General features: G+C 39.2%; 1 protein-coding gene across 2 annotated transcripts in view; it reads left to right on the top strand.

Moving 5' to 3' along the window:
* LOC122815653 (protein artemis-like) overlaps window positions 1-19,852 on the top strand; it is a 934,783-nt gene that overhangs the window by 517,960 nt on the left and 396,971 nt on the right. For both annotated transcript variants that reach the window (XM_044088335.1, XM_044088334.1), the window contains exon 7: window positions 17,357-17,429. In XM_044088335.1, the coding sequence (XP_043944270.1) occupies window positions 17,357-17,429 (73 nt within the window). The remainder of the gene's footprint in view (window positions 1-17,356; window positions 17,430-19,852) is intronic.

The following is a 19,852-nucleotide window of genomic DNA, read 5'->3' as shown; positions in this document are numbered from 1 at the left end:
CATTTCTTAGTGCTGGGGATTTCTAAAGCCATGGTTTGTTACAGAGGTGTAGGGTGTGGTAAGATGAATGAATCCAGACTATTCGAGCTGCACCTTCAGGACTACTAACTACTGCAGAGTAGCAGAGGGAGTGCATTGCACTTTAGGACACCAGCAGCTTTTTCAGTTATAGAGGACCCCATGTCATGTAGTGTGAGATATGCCAGCACAAGAACCTTGTATGCATTGTGCAAATGAATAGATTGTCACTGTAAACTTCACAAGACCACTGGAATTTATATGGCAACATGATTTACATATCGGTGACTAGGCAGTAAAAACTTGTCTAGTCTGCAGATGATTGAATTTCATATCCAGATACCCCATGTACAGTGAATTGCTGTAGTGCAGGTAGGTGAAACAAAACTTTAAGTATCTATAACAGGACTTTAGGTATATCAAGACGTGAAGGCGCTTGATCTGACCAGGCTTATCTTTGTTGGTACCATGAGGAGTTAATGGAAAAACATCTGGGCTTAAAATGCAAATCTTTCATCAAGGAAGAGTGAGATATTGTACCTTAGACACAAGTTCAAGTCTGTTGCACTACAAGTAGTTAACACCAGACAGTAGGAATCCCTGAGCATAGCATGTTTAATTATAACAGCTACTTGAACATTACAAATTTCACCCAGTTATTTCAGCTTTATCTTCAGCATCATATGAAGACCACCTTGTCCATTTAACACTGAGAAGACTGCCACGTTATTCATGTCAGGGTTGTGGAACCCTGTGTTGAAAGGAAGGAGTTCTGTGGTAACCTGAAATTGAACATCATCATAATTAGTATTTTTAGGGTCTGTATTAGATCAGTGAACGCTTAAAAAAGTGAACGCTGATTGATCGACCTTATGTAAGCGAAAGCTTGCAATCTCGAACTGTCAGATCAGCGATTTTCTTTCCTAGGGAAAAAAAATTGCTGATACAAAACACATACACACAACACAAGCACACCAAACAAACAGAAATCCACAAGCAAACACCTAAAATCTGACACCTTACCCTACACCAAACTATGCACACACCACTAACTATCCACTTGCCTTAACCCAAACCCTAACCCTAAGGTCCGTCATTATCGTACACTCACCCGCTCCGTAACTTACTCACTTGAACCCGCCCTAGCCCTCACGTCCACACAATCGCACACATACCTAACCCGTGCCCTAACCTTAACTCACCTAACCCACCCTAACACTCACATCCACACAATCGCACACTTACCTAAATCCGACCTGTAACTTTCCACCACAGCACTGAAAATACCGACGCAACAAAAAAGGACAACCAAATTCTTTCCCTACGAAAAAATTTGAGTTTCTGTTGCTTTGATATTTTTAACATTTGCTAAAATAAGGTCGCTCAATCAGCGTTTGCCTGTTTAAGCTTTCGCTGATCTAATATAGACCCTATATTTATAGAGTTGCAGGAATAGAGGTGGGAGGCTTGATGTTCATAATTCCCATTATTGTAGTAGCCTTCAGACTATATGGGTTGTTTTCTTGGCCAGGAAACTATAACCATCCAGCTTCACAAAGCTGTGCCCCCCCCCACCACACACGTACACCCTTACATCTTCACTCTGACTGCTGATTGGCTAGTTCCGAGGAGGGCAGTCAGAGTGAAGATTTCTTCAGTACTTTCTTGTCACCTCAAGGAGAAACAGCTTAGACGCTACACAGGACCAGCAGTCAGCTAAGAACTTAGTTTCTGGCAGGTAAGTCCCTGTTAGGGAACCCTCTATAGAGAAATGGTTCTTTTAAGAAATTGCTATTGGAATGTATTTTCTGACTAAAGTGGTATTTCCCCTCTAAGAAACTTGATATGTATTATCAATAGTAGAAGTTTCCTGTAAGGGACCGCTATTTTTAGCAGTTCTTTTATTTTTTAACTACTTGGGGGCTAAAACAAAGAAATGTATACCGCTTGTATAAACTTTACATGCTGTGACTAAAGCATTTACTTTGGGATAGGCAGGAATGTGTTTTGTAGTGTAGTGCTTCTGGTCACTTTGACATCCTGTTGCCGTTTTCCTTTTTCTGTCAGTGTTTTAACACTTTAAAAGTAATACTGACTGGGAGTTCGTGCACTGCTTATGCTTTTACCTTGTGAAGGTGCTGGCATAAGAAGTGTAAGTGTGCTGCTTATGGACACTCTGTAGCAACTTGCCTTCTGACTGACTCATTACAGAAAAACATTCTTCTTTTCACATTTCTTCCTCACCAGTATGGATACTTACTCCAGTCCTGCTGTTTCTACTCCAGCTGTACATAAAAACAAAATAAAGCACTCGCCAAGTTGCCCTTGGTAGTGTTGCAGGCTCAGTCTATGCCTGAGACAATAGTAGATGAACCTGTAGTGGTCATCTGTTCCTCAGTCCACTCACCTATCAGGCTTCCTCTGGTGTAGTCCTTTTCGTTACAGTGAAACAAGGATCAGCTACACCCTCTTTGACTGTTCCAGTGCCCAATGTTGGCATGGGAGAATAGTCGTCTGTAGGGCTGGAAGACGCTGAGAAATTCAGGGGGATAAGTGAGGCAAGAAGCCATTTGTCTGCTCAGACATCCTTTAAGTCTTTTTCCACAAGGACTCCTGTAAAGAAAAAAAGAATCACACTATTAATTTCAGAAAGTTATAACAGTTAAAGTTGATTTTCTTACCTTAGACAGGCATGCATTACAGGCTATGAATCCTGGTGTCCAAAAGCCATTATAGGTGAGCATTCCTGTTAAAGAAATTCCTGAGGAAACAAGGTCTGATGATTCTGATAATGACAGGGCTGCTTCTCCTACAGATTCACAAGCCTAATTCTCTGATTAATTTACTTTTAATCAGGCCATAGCCTGGACAAATGAGATATTTTTATGGAAGCAAATAGATGTTCCTACTAAACTGAGGAGATGTGATTTGTTCCAAATGGATATTCCTCATTCCTCATCAGTCCCTCCTATGCTGCCAGCTTTGGAGGATGTGTTGAAGGCTGCCTGCAATCATCCTGATATGCAGTTGCCACTCCCTATAAATGCTGATAAAATGTGTAGAGTGCATCATACTAATACAGTTCTGTTCTCTCACCTTAGACCAGATCAAGCAGTCATATCTACTGCTTCTGTTATTAGCAGTAGGGTGATCCTGAATACTAATCCTCCTGGTGACAACAAAAGGAAGGTGTCAGACTGCCTATGGTAAGAGAATGTTTTCTTCTTCCACTTTAGCTTTTGGAATTCTTAATTGTCAGCCATGTATCTGGAAGTTCATGCTTTGTTATATGGACAGTCTAAGGGATTTTTTCTTCCTCAATTATTGTTGAAAGTTCTTTTGTAATTCTGATTAGATACCTGGGAAAAGGTAGAAACAAACATGTTTTGAAGAATGTTTATGATTTGTCCAGACAGCTGTGTTGAAAAGATATACATGTATCCAAACATTTGATGATGAAGTGAAGTCTGATATCATAGATTCTGCATGAAACACGGATGTACTGCTTGGCACTTTTGCTACCCAGGTTCAGTCTCAATTTGTTGAAATGGAGAAATTGGTTCAGGGAGTTGTCAGGGTATTTTATGTCCCGCAGTATTAATCCTTTAGACTTCCCTCTTTCCTTAAAGAGCCAGATAAGCAAACCCAATCATATTCTGGCAAATAAGGGAAAAAAAGATGTCTGGAAAGAGAATAAGAAATGGTGGCCCTTTTATTTAAAATGGACAGGCTAGTAGTACAGAATGATTGTCAGCATTCTTCCCCCTTCCTTCCAGCCAATATCTCTCCATACCTGTACCAGAATCTGATTCAGTTCTTTTCCTTTGGCAAAATATTGTGTCAGACTCTTGGATATGGCCTCCTAGTGGCCTAATGAATAAGGCATTATGGGTTTGGATCCCAACTGGTGTATTATAATCTTGATACATGTGGAGTTTTTTTTTTTGGGGGGGGGTCTGGCATAATGGTTAAGGTGTTTACCTCTCAGTCGCAAGGTACAGTTTGATTTTCATCTTTGAAGGGGAAATTAGGTGTAAAATGGCCCACAAGGGCAGCTAGCCTATTACTCACCTATGAATCTAGATGTAAAACTCTCTTCAGGGGAATACCTTCCCACCCTCTGAACCAAACAGAATATTTTCCACAGGTTCTTCTAACTTTATACACCCTGGTAGTCCTAGAACCACTGCCTTTGAGTCAAAGGTCTGAAGGCTTGTATCCCAGAATGTTTTGGGTACCAAAGAAGGAGGCCTCTTGAAGACCAGTACTAGACTGATCTTTCTTTTGTCAACCTCTGTGTGAAAGTTCTGAAATTCAAAATGTTGATTTTGCAGAACCTATTACCTGTCATTCTTCCTATGAGTTACATGGTAGCACTAGACTTAATAGATGCTTATTATCACATTCCCATAGCCACGGCCATCAGGAAATGCCTGAGGTTCTCTATTGGAGTCACATTATCAGTTCTCTGCAGTATCCTTTGGATTGTCTACATCTCCAAAGCTCTTGACAAAATATTTACTCCCAGTTGTATCGCTTTGCAGACTGAATAGTATTTGCATATATCCTTAATTAGATGGTTTACTTATCTTTGCAGAGTCTTTATCTAGTTGATAGAGTCATTAACCTGGGTTATGTCTGTCCTGATCAATCTGACCAGCTAGGTAAACAGCTGAGTCCTACTTGAATTCATCTCATAGGATTGTGTTTGAGTTGCTTTCTAGTCACTTCTCTTCAAAAGACTTTTCTCAGACAAGAGAATGAGGATTTCTTATATGGAAATTTTCCTGAGTTTCTCCAGTTATTGTCTGACTTTTGCAAGAGAATTTTAAGATCCTAAGGGTTCATGACTTCTATGATTCCTTTAGCCAGGTTACACAAGAAAGATACAGTGGTTTCTTAAAAAAAAAAAAAAAAAAAAAAAAACAGACCCAACATTTCCATTCTGATTCCAGTTTGGGGCTTTCTGAAAAGGAAACTGCATTGGTGGAAACAAATTCAGCTGAACCCACATTTCCCCTTTTGTATTCAAAGTTTAAACCAATCTCTTACTGCAGATGCTTCAGATTTTGCATGGGGATTAGTTTCCATAGGGGTAAAGGTGTAAGGCCCATGTAGTCATTCAGACCGACCAAAGCATATCATCATAAAGGAAATGTTGGCTGTGATCCATTCCTTGCAATCTCTTCAACTGTGGTCTCCAGTATCTTTACAAATGATTACAGACAACACTACAGTTGTGATATATTAACAAGCAGGGAGGTGCAAAGTTGTACCCCCTTTGCAGACTAGCTATGATGGCTTGAGCAGTATCTCTGCAGCACTTTTTAACCCTCCAAGCTACTTACATTCTGAGCAAAATGTAAAGGCGGGCAAGTTGAGCAGGACCAGGACAGACCCTCAATGGAAACTGAATGAGGTGATCTTTCAGAAACTGATCCAGTTGTGGGGAACACCTCAAATAGATATGTTCACCGCCTTTCAAAACAAATAACTAAACAAATTCTGCACCAAGGTTCTTTGTAGCAAACCTGGAAAACGGATGCATTTTTATTCCCATGGACAGGATTGTCGCTTTATGCTTTTCCACCCTTTCCATTGATATCCAGGGTAATTCTGAAGATTCAGAAGGTCTCCCCAAAAGTCATTGTGGTGACTCTTGTTTCTTATGGAATTGGAAAAAGGCAGTTACCATAAGCTTCCTTGCAGACTGGATCCACTAACATAAGATAGGTGAGTTTTGTGCATCCAATTCTCAATGAACTTCAGCCGACTGCCTGGATGATTCAATTCTGAAACCTTTTTGGAATTTATTTTATAAGAATGTGCAGCTGGTACTAAAGGTGATAAGGAAACCTATTACTAGAAAATCCTGTGTTAGTAAGTGGAAAATGGAAGCAATTTTCTTGTTGGTGCCTAGCCAATCGCCAGGGTCCCATCAAAGATTTTGTGCAATTGGTGCTCAAATGTTTGCATGAGTTGCTATCCTCTTGCCTGCTTTATTCCTCTATAAAAGTTCATCTTGCAGTTGTTTCAGCATGTCTTCCCATGGATCCTACTCTTTCTACGATGTTTGTGGTAAAACAGATTCTGAAAGGAGCTTTACTAGTAATCAGGCTGCTTTTCCTTGGGATCTCAACTTTTATATGTATATACTAGGCTACCTACCACCAGGACCTTTATAAGCCTAGTCACACAACTCGACCCAATTATGTCTCTTTGGTGAGGCATGTTATTTAGGAGGTTGATAAAGGTTTAGTGTGTGTGGGGTGGTATGTTAGGGAATATTTGCTGTTAGCCTCTGACTATCAGAAACATTGGGGGGGGGGGGGCGGCAGACCGATGGTGAATTTTTTTCCCATCCAATGGCTAGGTTACGTTTGAACAGGATAAGGGATGGACTATGCTTAATATGGATGAGGAACATGTTCCATAGCATAGAGATCCTTTGAAATGCATTTGTCTCACCAGCATATTCTATTTTTGCCACAAGCAATGTTTAAATCCTTGGATCTAGTGTTTCTGATGCTGTTCATTTACAAATGGACAAAAGCTCCATCAGGGCTGGATCTGAGGATGCCTTGTATGCCGAGCATAGACTGCATCCCAGTAACCTGTGGGAGACAGGGTATAGAGATAGAACTTTAAGGTGATCTGTTTAGGACATTGTGTTAATATCATGGATCCTGTTTATGATGAGCCTCTGTGGGCATTCCACCTGTTTCATATGCCTGGTCAGGTACATGCCAAAGGGGGAATTGTAATCAATGATGGGTCTGGTAAGGGCCGAGTAAAATGATATATAATGTCCTTGGACCTGGATGCCATACCCTTACATACAAGTTGGGTGACATAGAATGATTGTCTTACTATTATGGCTACATGTAGGTTCATAGGTTAGGTACTAGGCTATTGGCCCTAGGGCCTATATAAGCCTAGCCAAACGGTACTCTGGCTTTCGCCACCCAAGAAAATTATTTTCCTGTGCCCCTGTTGAGCAGAGCCACAGAAGTGATCCCCGGGGTAAATTTCCTATCACCCATCCAAACATCAAGATTTTTCTTGAGTGCTAATGAGGAGCTTTGTTTGATATAGGTAGTTTGTTCCAGAGTATGGGAAGTCTCCTGGACAGGAATCTATCCCCTCCAGCATGTTTTGTTTATTCTGGTGACAAGGTTTAGGTCCCTGGAGCTGGTAGCTTGGAGGGATTGGGATTTCTTTAAGTGGCGCATGTCCAACAGCTCTGGGTTTCACATACCTTTGTATGTTAGGCGCAGATCGCCTCTGAGTAGGCGATATGCGACAGAGTAAAGCTGTAGTTATTTGAGACCGTCTGCATAGGACATCTGTTTGAGGCCAGTAATCCTCTTTGTGAGGTATTTCTGCGGCCTTTTCAGTTGTAGATGTCTTGTGAAGTACATACCAAAAGGGGCGTTTTACTCTATAATGGGTCTAATGAGTGACTAGTAGAGGGGAACAATTACCTCTTTTTTTTCCTGGATGAGAAACCTTCTGTGATGAGGTGTGCCATGTAGAAGGATTTCCTGACTATTGTGGTGATGTGATTATCAAAGGAGAGACTACTGTCCACCTGTGTCCCAAGGTCTCATCACACTTTCGGTGTTAGACTACCGCCTATGTGGTAGTTCATGGGTATAGAGTTTTTACCAAAAGGGATGACTATGCACTTTTTGGCATTGAGCTTTAGGCCATGGCTTTGACACCAGGCATCTATCTCAGTTAGGCACTTCTGTGGGATGTCCACATTGTTAGGAGTTTTGATTATGGTTCCTAGTTTGCAGTCATCTGCGAACTTCGTTAGCCAAAGAACTTCTGTGTTAGCCTGCACGAGAGAAGAGGCAAGTGCTGGGCTGGCCACTGAGAATGTTTTCTGTTTTTTACAAGGGGCATTCCTCCAAGCAGCCCTGACCCTCAGCCCAAAGCATAAGTGGTAGTTTCCTCAGACTCCACAGCAGAAATCTCACTACTAGATCTGCCCCAAGTGTACTCGTCTACCTCCCCCCTGGGAGATTTTTGCAGACCATGTCCCTTCACTCCTCCCCATCCTCCTCCTCTTTGTCTGGCTCCACCAGTGCCAGGGATGGTACTCAAACCTGCTCACCTGGATCACAGGGCTTCATACCCCTATGCCACATAGCGAGGCAACAAATAATATGCTAAAAACTTATAATTTAGTTACCGTGAGAAAAATACATGTATAGTCAGTTGACACAGTTCATACAGCCAGTACATTTGCTCGTTACAGTGGTATAATGAACAATGACTTGTTCTGGGGCATAAACTATGCAGGAATGATCTGTGGCTTTAGAATAATGCAAAGTATTTTTCTACAAAAAAAGTGAGGGTGGAGAAAGCACATTAACTTTACCAAGCAATATATTTTCTAGCTCTCTGACTTGATAATAGTAATGTTTGAATGAGCAAAGACAGTGAAACAAACAATATCAAAGCCAGGATACTAACTTTTGATTTCACTGAGTACCACCGCCAAAGAAGAAAAACAGTAATTTAAGGTGTTTACACAGAAGCTAAAAGAAGTCTAGAAGTCAAAGGCTAAATTACTGTCTACATATGTTCCCATGTCCCTAACTACTGGTTCAGCTCTTAGGGTGCCTTCTTGATGGAGTAATTAACCTGTGTGGACTTATTCCCAAAACACACTATAATACGCTTCTTGGCATTGAGTTTTAATCTGTCTGCAAACACAGTGAGCCAGAAGCCCTTGACTTTAGCCTTGACCACCAAGAAGCAGATGCCAAACTGTGGGCCCAGCACTGAGCCCTGAGGTACTCCGCAAGTGTAATAATCTAATTTGTTAACCAGGTGGCCCCACTGAGCACAGTACCTTTTTTGGGGTGACCCAGGAGCAATTTCTGGTTAAGTGACTTGCTCAAGTTCACACAGTAGGCAAAAAAGAGCTGAGGAATCAAACTCTACTACAGGAACTACAGCTCGCAACACTAACCTCCGAACTAACTTCTGGAAAAGTAGACTGTGTCACTGTTGGAACCTGATTATCATGCTAACTTAATGTTCTTAACGATGAAAACTATACTCATTGCTCTGATATCTGCAAGAAGAGTATCTGAATTGCAAGCTATCATGTTCATTGAACCTTCCCCTCCTATCCCACAGAGCTGGGGTCAATTAAGAACAAACCCCTGTTTTATGCCCAGAGGATTTCAGAGTTTATTTTGAATCAAGCGATCAAGCTGTCAGTTTTCTACCCAAAAACCTAATAACCAGGGAGAAAGGATTCTTCATAATGTGGATGTAGATAGACAGCTCACATACTATCTTGACAGAAGTTAAGTCCTTTAGAAAAGCTAATCAGCTGTGTATTTCTTATCAAGGAACAAAAAAGGGACATCCTATGTATATATAGGCAACTTCCAGGTGGTTGTCCTTGGCTATTGGTTTTTATTTCCACCATGGCAAATCCATTTCTTTCAGTATCAAGGCACATTTTATTTGAGTCTTGCCTTCTTTGATGGCAAGTGGGGGATTCTGGAAGGATTCTAGGGGTAACTGCATAGTCCTCCATATGTGCTTTTAAAAGAATTACAAACTGGATTCCTTTTTAAGGTGCAAGGCAGGCTTTGCTAAGACCATTTTCCAGGGCTTTCTGGATCAATATCCTCCTGCCCTGGTTGGATAAGCTTTGGTAATCAATCCATGTAGCCTGAAGGCTACTGCAGCAGTGGGAATAATGAACACAGTACAGCTTTGTAAGTTACACTTACTATGCCTCTAAAAACATGGGGTGCATGCATACTATTCTGATGCAAAAATGTATTTTTATGTACAGGTTTCTTATAAACTGAAGTATGTATATCAGAATCTTCATAAAACAGGGCGACATCCAGAAAATTTATACTATGTAGAGAGTTAGTCATAGAAAATTTCAAAAAAATCGGTGCTCCTATTCAAATACTCAATAAAAGAATGCAGTTCTTCTGTACCTCCCTGTACAAAAAATATATCCTGGGCAAATTGTTTGAAACAACTAACTTTCGATGAATACTGCATAGGTCCATTATATATATTTAAACTAATTCTCCCATTTATCAAGACCCAAATTAGCATAAGTATTAGCAATGGGAGTGCCCATGGTAACACTTGAAGTTTGATGGTAGATCTTATCAAAAATAAAATAATTATTATTCAAGGCAATTTCCAATAGTTCAGAGAGTCTCAATACAGCTACTTGTAAATTGGTCGTATTTACATAATAGGTCTCTAATAGAGTTTATTCCATATAAATTTGATATTACTATAAAAAGTGATTTTATGTTCAGTAAAACAATTTGAAAATGTCTCAAATCACGTTTATGAAACCAAACATGCAATTGTGTTAGAAAATCACCAGTATCCTTAATATAACTTTTGACTAACCGAATATATTTAGATAGAACAATTTCTAAATACGTAGATATAGGCTCAGTAGACCACCCTCTGCCTGAGACAGTAGGTCTCATTGAAGGGTTAATAAGAAATTTGTGAACTTTGGGAAGTCCATGTAGTATATGCATCTTAGGTGAAGAGGTAGTAAAATAGTTCAATATCTATGAATAAACACAAAAAGCTGTTGCTAATAAAATATTATGCTACGGAGTTACCAATGAGTGCACAGTCACCTCTGAATAAGGACAGGTTAATCCAACCACAAAAAACAGCTACACGTCCGATAACAGCTCCACACCGTCATATAAGTAATTCCACAACTCCACGGTAAAAATTGAAGCTTTTATTACAATAAAAACAAAAGCCAATGCCACTAAAAAAGAACAGTTAAGCTCTTTCACCCATATAATATGGGCTTCTTCAGAACACCTCATCTCTTTTTCAAAAGACGCCTAATATAACTTTAATGGTGCCAAAAAGTACTAATTCAAACATTTCCGTTCCTACAAATTTAAAGCAGTATTGCCTATCTAAAAATGTCACCCTAACTATGGAAAGGCATATACTCAGGATCCTAACTAATGTTTAAAACTGATAAAAATACATTAATCTAAAAAAATGCTGGCACTATTAAATGTAATATTTGTTAGAATCCGTGCAGCTGTTAAATATACTCTGTGATCGTTACTTTGTATTCACCCAATGTGAAACTATAACAAATAGTAACTGTTGCAAAAAAAATTGATAACATTCAACTGTTTCCTAAAAAAAACTGTTGTGGGACACTCTCCTAGCTCTCCTGGACAGGGAGTTCTAGAGGTGCATAGCCCATTAAGAAAAATTTTAAAAAACTGAATATACCTCAGGACCCTCCGACAACCCCATGTAGGCAGAGTACATGGGCCTAACTAGCCAGACTTTATGGAAACATCAGATCTTACTGATATGGGGGCACAGGTTATGTAGACTTATACCGTGACCAGACATTTTTAGGTGATAGGGAATTGAACTGCTTATCTGAGCAGATTTTGTAAGACCTGGTACGCGAAGTATGTTGGTAATGGAAAATACTTGTCAGTATCTAGTACTGGAATAACTGAAAATAATCAGTCTGCAAGTTAGAAGAATTCACAGAAACTGAGCTAAGAGGAAGCCAAAGCATGTATATTTACGAGAACCTTAAAGTGGAAACAAGTGTTTGATGCAGGTTATGTTACGTACATGGTAGCACAATGAGTTAATTACAGCTGGTGCATAGTCCTTAAGTGTCAGTCTGTCATTTAGGGCAATGCTGAGATCCCTCACTTTACCACACAATTCAAGCTTAGCCCTCCTATATACAGGGTTTCAAGGCTAATCATTATGTTCCTCAGTGTCCTGTATTGCTGTGGCCATTATATTAGATTTATTTGTCTTCAATTGATTACTCTCTATGCATGACAAGAACATTCCAGATCAGCAGCAAGGGAATTTAACATTAGTTATGCTAATGAATGAAAGAGGTAAACTTGAATATCTACTTAATCAGGAGTAGCAGGTACCTTCCCCCTTGAGTTCTGCTAATGAAAACTAACAGTGGACCCAAAGAATGTGTCATATGGGATTCATGTTGTAAGAAGATAGAATGAGAAATTAACCCCAAACACTACTTTCTGTGTCTGTTTAGAGAGTTAGAAGATAACCATGGCAAAGCAGTATGGTCCATCAGCATGTCTGAAAGAGATCTAAACGAATACTGTGTTCATCCATATCAAATGCTGAGGAGAGATCAAAGAGGACCAAAACTAATTGAGTATGATTTCCTTACTATCAGAAAAACTCATCCATAAGCATAGAAAGACCATTTTTAGTTTTATGCCTAATTTTTAAATAATCCAAATCGGAATGGATGATGAACTCCATGTTCCTTTAAAATGTAATCAAGCTCTGTGTACACAGCATTCTCAGTAGCCTTACCTAGGTTTGACACAAGTCTGCAAGTGTCAAGTTCAAAAATATATTTCTTCAGAATCAAGGTTACTAATGCCTCTTTTAAAAGATTATATAAAGACCCCGGTACACCAAGAAGAGGTAGTCTGGTAATTGGGCCCAGCACATCAACACAAGCAATAAGTGTCTGAGCTGGACAAGAAGCCACGCAGTAAGTAGCAGGATGCATTCTTGAACCTAGAAGTATGAGTTCTAATACTAAGAAGCAGGTTACAGTAAGGTCTACACAAATCCTCTGAGTTTATCACGGTAGAAGAACTAACCTTGGAGACATCAGTGCTGCAAAGAATTTAATGACCAGTTCTCACTGATCGAATAAGAAGTCTGTCTCTACAGATAGTCAGACAGGCTAAATTACACAGCTTGGGTTGGGAACCACATAAGACTGTGACTGCTCATTTTATTACTTAAGAGAGTTAACCAGATAGGAATGCTGCCTTTGTTTTGAGAGGTGTCTGCTAGATAGAGAGCATAATCCATATAGGGAAGCTTGATCTGAGTTGTATCTCTTTGGTGGTACTACGAGGAGTTATTAAAATAAATCTGTAGGCCTCAAATGTGAGTCATCAAGGAAAACTTTTGATATTGCACCATAGACACAAGTTCATGTCTGTCGCCCAATAAGTAGTAAACATCAGACAACTGGAAACCCTAAGTATAGCAAGTATAAAAGTATAATCACAGCATCTACTTGGACATGATGAACTCCATCCATTTATTTCAGCATTGTCTTTACCATCCTGGGAATGACTTTTTGTCTAACTTTGAAAAGAATACCATAATAGTAATGCTGGATGTAGCTGAAGCTTGTGTAGAAAGGAAAGGTGTATGCGTTAACCAGAAACTGAACATATTCAGAGTTGGTATATTTTCAGACTTCAGGAGTAGGGTTGTGAAACTTGTTTATGCGCAGATGTTCATTTATTTTGGTCAATTTTGATATCTATGTTATCACTGATTTTGCTGCAGTGTTAATGAACACACCAGTTCATCTCCATTTATGCTCCAGACTTCTCCTTGCTGTCTTAAGCCCATGGAGACTGAAGTCAAACTGTGGCTCACGTGTGGTAAAATGAATGGGGGGAATGTGAATGAGCTGAAGAAACAGGACTAGAGGAGATATCCGTGTTGTCTTTGAGAAGCTAATCTGAACCACCTGCACTAAGTACCAAAAGGAACTGATAAAAGGCAGAAATTGGTTGAAAGCTGTTATGACAGTTATGATCTTGCATTCCACTACTTTAAGATCAAAGGACTGTAACTGGGAAAGATTTGCCACAAATCAGACCAGGTTGTGATCATATAAGACCCTCTTCATCGTGATACCAAAGCAGGCTGTGCACCAAGTTCAAGTTTTGTGATAAACATTTGATTACAGTTGTAACTGCCTCAATGAAACTGAATCCCTTCATAATATAGAGGATGTCTGTGTACTTCTGCTTCACCCAGTACTTAGTCACCCAAAGCTAGGCAGTTTTGTTACCCCATCACCATGCTAATGAAAAAGAATGTAAGATCCTAGTGGAATAGCTTTACACAGCGTAATATGGCAGATGAGGAGGATGCACAGCTTGCTCCTTACCCAGGACTTACTCAAAGGAGTTGGTGTTTCCTTAGTATACTCGACTGAAAATAGATGGACCCCCCCCCCCGCAAGTCCGGTCTCTCCTAGGACTCCAGTTACTGAAAACTCTGGGACAATTTCAGCCATCAAATAAGGATCAACATTTGCATCTAAGTTTCTATAATAAATGTCTGGGCAGCATTATGATATGTGGTTTGTTACATCTGGACCTGGTCTTTATATACACTGCCCTTAGAGAAATAGAGTCCAGCTCCCCTGAAATCTGTACATGGTGATTAGCAGTAGGCTTGCGTACTTCACTCAACACAGAAGTATTCTGTTCTGTGATCGGTTTCATCCCAGGGCAATGATTACAAGCTATCCGCTATTGAAACCAATTAAAATCATCTGCTAAGGAATTCACAGCTCACTTTTTGTCCTGTGGGAAAGAAAGGTGGAACTGTATACCATTAGTATAACAATAGTAACACATACAGGTTTCCATCACTTAAGTTCATCCAAAATGCAGCATGTATACAGTAAGCATCAGAGGACCCATCAGAGGACCCAGGATGGAACCTAGAAGAACTTCACAGTCCAGAGGTAAATTGCTGTTTTGCCTAGAGAGGTAGGAGATGAACAATTGTAGTATGGCTCCTGAGTAAGTGTGTAAAAACTGCATATAACATATGTTATGACTGCAGATGCATACCTATCGGACATCTACATTTATGGTAGGTACAAAACTGTACTTTTGCTGTAGTGAGCTGCATTGAAGTCTTTAGACAAGTCTAGAAATGAGGAAGAGAGTAGTTTGCCATTTTCTCTAGGTTTATTGACAGCATCTATATAAGTTAAAATGTAGTGTTTAGTACTGTGGGGAGGATGGAAACCATAATGCATGGGGGATAGGAGGTGTTCCTGCAAGAGGAAGTTTAAACCTATAGCAATCTTACCTCCCACAAGTGCCAACACTGTTGTTGTCCTTTTCCTTCCACTGGAAATACAATGTCATGCACCAGGACTTCTTTCAAAAGGCCCTGAATAAATGTGTTATTTTGAGATTTGGAACTGTAAAGTAGGATGCATAATTGTTAATTTCCTCTTGCCTTTCTGCATCATTTTGCTGAAGTATTTTATGTGACTTTGTACTGTTGTAGTACCTTTGGTTTAGAACTACATTGCCTGGAAAGCTGTTTTTTGAAAATTTTTGAAGCCTATTGAACTTCTATACTAATAACTAGATCAGACCTAGAATCCATAGTCCCTGACATCTGGAAATCATCCTATACTATACCGCTACACAAAGGAGGAAACTCTACCAACCCTTCCGATTTCAGACCCATTGCTATTCTTTCCCCACTCTTATCTTCAAAATGTATACACACCCAGCTTCTCCACTTTCTAATTCAAGAAAACCTGACTCCTACCCAACATGGCTTTCAGCATAACCACAGTACTGCCATTGCCCTTGTATCTTTTACCCACACTGTAGCTGAAGCTAGAGACAACAACTAACTTGTTTCTTGCCTGTTCCTGGACCCCTCTAAAGCCTTTGATACGGTATCTCATGCCAAGCTTCTTACAAAACTATCTGATCTCATCCTCTCATCTTCCACCCTTAAATGGTTCTCCAGCTACCTTACCAACAGGCTGCAGTCTGGGGGAATCTATTATGGTGTATTTGTTTGTTTGTATATATATATATATGTATATAATTTGCTACTGTTTGGAACTTTTCAACATTTATCCAAATTTAGCCTTCCTAGAGGGCACCTGGCACCTGGCATCTGGGGCAAGAAACACTGAGGAAAATGGCAACTGCCTTTCTACTTATTCAAACAGGAGTCCCCCAGGGCTCCATTCTTGGACCCCTACTTTCCAACATTTCTACTAACAATATACTTCTGCCACTACTGTCTTAGTCAATATGCAGACAACTCTACTCTTATCTCCTCCTCTGATATCACTCAACTTCACACACTTTCCCAAAACTCATTCCTTTCCACTGAAAGATGGCTTATGGAAAACCAGCTCATCTTAAAAATCCAAACAAAAAAAAACTTCTCTTCCTTCCAAACTCCCTTCTCTCACCACAAAGGCACCTTTACCATCTCCTCACTTAATAATGCCATCATTAAAGTAGAATCCCACACAAACCACCTCGGTACCATAATTGATGACCAATTAAAATTTGACCTACACATTCAACAGTGTATAAAAAAAATGGGTTTACTTTATACAACAGAAAATTCTTTACTTTAGAATCTAAAGTTTCTCTGGCTCAGGTATTCCTCCTTCCCATCCTACTTTATGCCTGTCCAATGTTTACAAGCTTAGAGTCCGCATTAACTGCCAGGCTTGAACAAACTTGTAACAAAATTGCAGAATTTGCCACAAACCAACCATACACCTCTCACCACTGCATTGCACTGAATAACCTAGAGTGGCTAGAATTCTCCCAACTATTACTATTTTCACAGCTTCATGTAACGCACTCCATACTCAGCAAAACCACTTCCTGTCCCACCTCTTCTCTAGTAGCCTACTGTATCCCAAATAGTTCACTGTGAAGCTCTGACCAGCATCTCCTAGATATTTACAAGCCTAGTAAATCTACTAGTAAACTGTTATACAAATACTCTATCTCAAGCATGGAACAAAGTCCCTTTTGATGTAAGCAGTACCATTCACATAAGTTGATTCAAAAATGAACTAAAAACCTTCCTATCTAACTCACGGATCTGCCCTTGCCTGGACCCTATATAAACCCCTCCCCCCTTTCTCTACTTCTAATACAAATTTTTATTTTACAGCTCTCTCAAGAATTCTTTTACAGTGCATCTCAGCTTCACGCAAATATGTGATGTATTAACCCGTACTTCATATTTATTTTTCAATTTCTATATTCCTTATGTAACAACATGTGTTTTAAGTTATGTCTCAGTTTTGTATTTCACTGTACCTGCTATGCTAGGTAATAACTAAGGTCTCATCTTTGTTAACCTTCATGGAACCAGGCTATTACTGTTTATTTCAGTTATCTTAAATGTACATTTTATAATTGATTTTATTGTACTAGAGCTTTTCTCCTCAGGTCTCCACTGAAAATGGGCTTTTGTGCTCGGTTGGACCAACCCGGTTAACCAATGTCAGATAAATTGTTTTAGTGTTGGATGGTGAGGCTGTGCTTCTGTACCAACTTGTTGTGTTTAATTTTATCCTATGAATAAGTCTAATTGTCCAGAAAACAAATGTTTTATCCTGTAGTAGATGCTATATGTATTACATAATTTGTACATATCTTAATATCAAACTTGTCATTCTATGCTTTTAACTGTCAGTTTTATTTTCTTACAGAGTTAAAGACCTTCAGAATGTCTATTTAGACACAACTTTCTTTGACCCAAAGTATTATCAGATACCAAGCAGGGTAAGTTTAGTAAGGTGTTTAAATCTGAAATTACTCATCTGTACAGTAACACATTTTGATTGACTTAAGTTCAATTTATTTGGAATTAATGTTTTTTCTACCTTGAGGTGATGGCTGTTTTATATGCTACTACAACCGCTGTGCTATTCTTGACATGTAGACTCTAAAGGGTATCAGTGGATTTATAAATTCCAGTGCAGCCTTTTCCAGAATGAATATTTTATATATGTAATTCCAAAGTGTGTTGGACCTTGTGAAGGCCCTTCATCACAGTACTGACTTTCAGCTCCTACGTTTTTTTTTTGTTTTTTTTGTTTTGGTTCTGTTATAGAGTGCTGTTTAATTATGTCTGTAACTGTTAGTCTATGAATGCTAGTGTATGTTAATATATTTATAACTGGAGCTTTTCTCCCCGGGCCTCCACTGACAAAGGACCCATGTCCAGTATGACTTGTCTGGTAAACAAATGTAAAATAAAATAATGCATTTGGTCATTGTGAGACTAGATAACTGTGTAGATGACTATGCTTTTTGATTATATATCCTTCAGAGAAGCATGACATCAGTGGTCAAACCCTCCCTGACTCTTTTTTTGTTTGAAAATTTTATTACACCGACATGGAAGTGAATTAACTAACTCAAGCCTAAAACACCTTTTTGCTTCCAGTTCATGCCCATGCTGCCTTATGGCATCTAGAACTCTTGGATCTGGCTTCTTTAAGTGACTTACCAGCTGATAATAGGCATTGGAGAGTGAACAAACCTGTACTTCGCCACTCCTCTGATTGGTGAACAAATGCTCTCCAGCAGGGTGTTAATGTACAGGTAATGTCCACTGAAAAATGAGTTGAACACTTCATAACAGCATATTAAGCCACAGTGGAGATAATGACCGCTATTATTTTTACGCTCACTAAGCAGACTTTTGCTGTTTAGTGAGTGTAAAATTAAGAAAAAAAGAAAATGCAAGAAAATAGTGTGCATGTTTAGGCCTGTTTATGTTTGTGTATTTGTGTATGAAAGTAAGATTGAGAGCAATCGAGCCATTATTTTACGCTCATTAAGCAGTGCTTTTGCAGTTTAACAAGTTTAAAATTTAAAAGAAACTAATGATAAAAAAAATCAGAGAAGTGTGCATGTGTACAAGTGTTTTTGTATCTGCATGTGAGTGTATGGATGCTTGCTTGCATGAAAGCAGAAGTATGTGTGTGTGTGTGTGTGTGTGTGTGTGTGTGTGTGTGTGTGTGTGTGCGTTTTAAGTGTGTGAACAAAGACTTAAAAATAGGGACAGATTTTAAATATTGCTCTTATAAAATTAGAAAGTTGCTACAATAACATGATTTATGTTAGCATGCATTCTCTGATGGGTATGAAGTCTGTACCTCTCACCTATCCCTGATTTTTGGGGACAATCCTAATTTTGACTCAAATTTTAGCTCTGCCCCCCATAATCCCCCCTAAAACTGTGGACTTTCAGAAAAAATGTGAATTACACTTAAAAACTGACAGCAAATAGAATTACAGACTTTTTACTTCAGAAAATGGATATTAATTCAGATTTTCATTCTGTCAGTGTCTCAAATTAATGTTGTGTCTTTCGGCTTTTCCCGGTTAGGGGTTGCCACAGCGGAACTCCGGTCCGCTAATGATTGACAGTAGATTTTTACGTGCCGAGTTGCCGGCCCTGACGCACAACCTTCAACGAAGGTACAATAATACCATTAATTTAAAACTATCCCTGATTACTTCTGGATTTTCCTTGATTCTGTTTAGATTTGCCCCTGATTAGTTGAGAGCTATGGTAGCCTGAAACTCAAATGTAACTCCTTATTTAGTGACTTGAACTCCCAATGATTTGCCAACATATACTACAGCAAGTTTAAAACAGGAGGAAATATTTTATATCAAAATTATTAAAATATACAACAGCCCATTTACTAAGCACAATAACCTCCAGTGTGTGTTATTGTGTAAAAATGCTATGGTGTAGAGGCCTCCCCACCTGTGGTGTCAGGGCTCGGAACACCCTTGGGGATGGGTATTTACACAATAACACACACACCATGTGGGGCATTTTTGCATGCTTATTACAAAGGACAAGTAGGTGTTAACAAAAAGGACACTAAGATTGTTATTCTAGTATGTCCTGCAGTAGAGAAATTAATATTTGTTTGCTATTTATTGTTCAGATTTTCATTTTATTGAGGTGTATGGTGTGTAACACCCAATGATAGAGACAGGACAATTCACTGAAAATGCTGGTTTATATTACACCATACCGGAAATATTGCTAGCATACCTGTCAACGTATTTAGCACAAGAAATCTGGACGAAGTCCCAAAAATAGGGACAGATTTTAATTATTGCTCTTATAAACTTAGAACGTTGCTAGAATAACAGGATACAGTTTCTGAAGGATATGA

This window comes from Protopterus annectens, chromosome 11.part0 (assembly GCF_019279795.1).
Source record: "Protopterus annectens isolate FY-2018-M chromosome 11.part0, PAN1.0, whole genome shotgun sequence".
Lineage (NCBI taxonomy): Eukaryota > Metazoa > Chordata > Ceratodontiformes > Protopteridae > Protopterus > Protopterus annectens.
The sequence above is the reverse complement of the archived record's forward strand: the minus strand, read 5'-3'. Positions and strand labels throughout refer to the sequence as shown.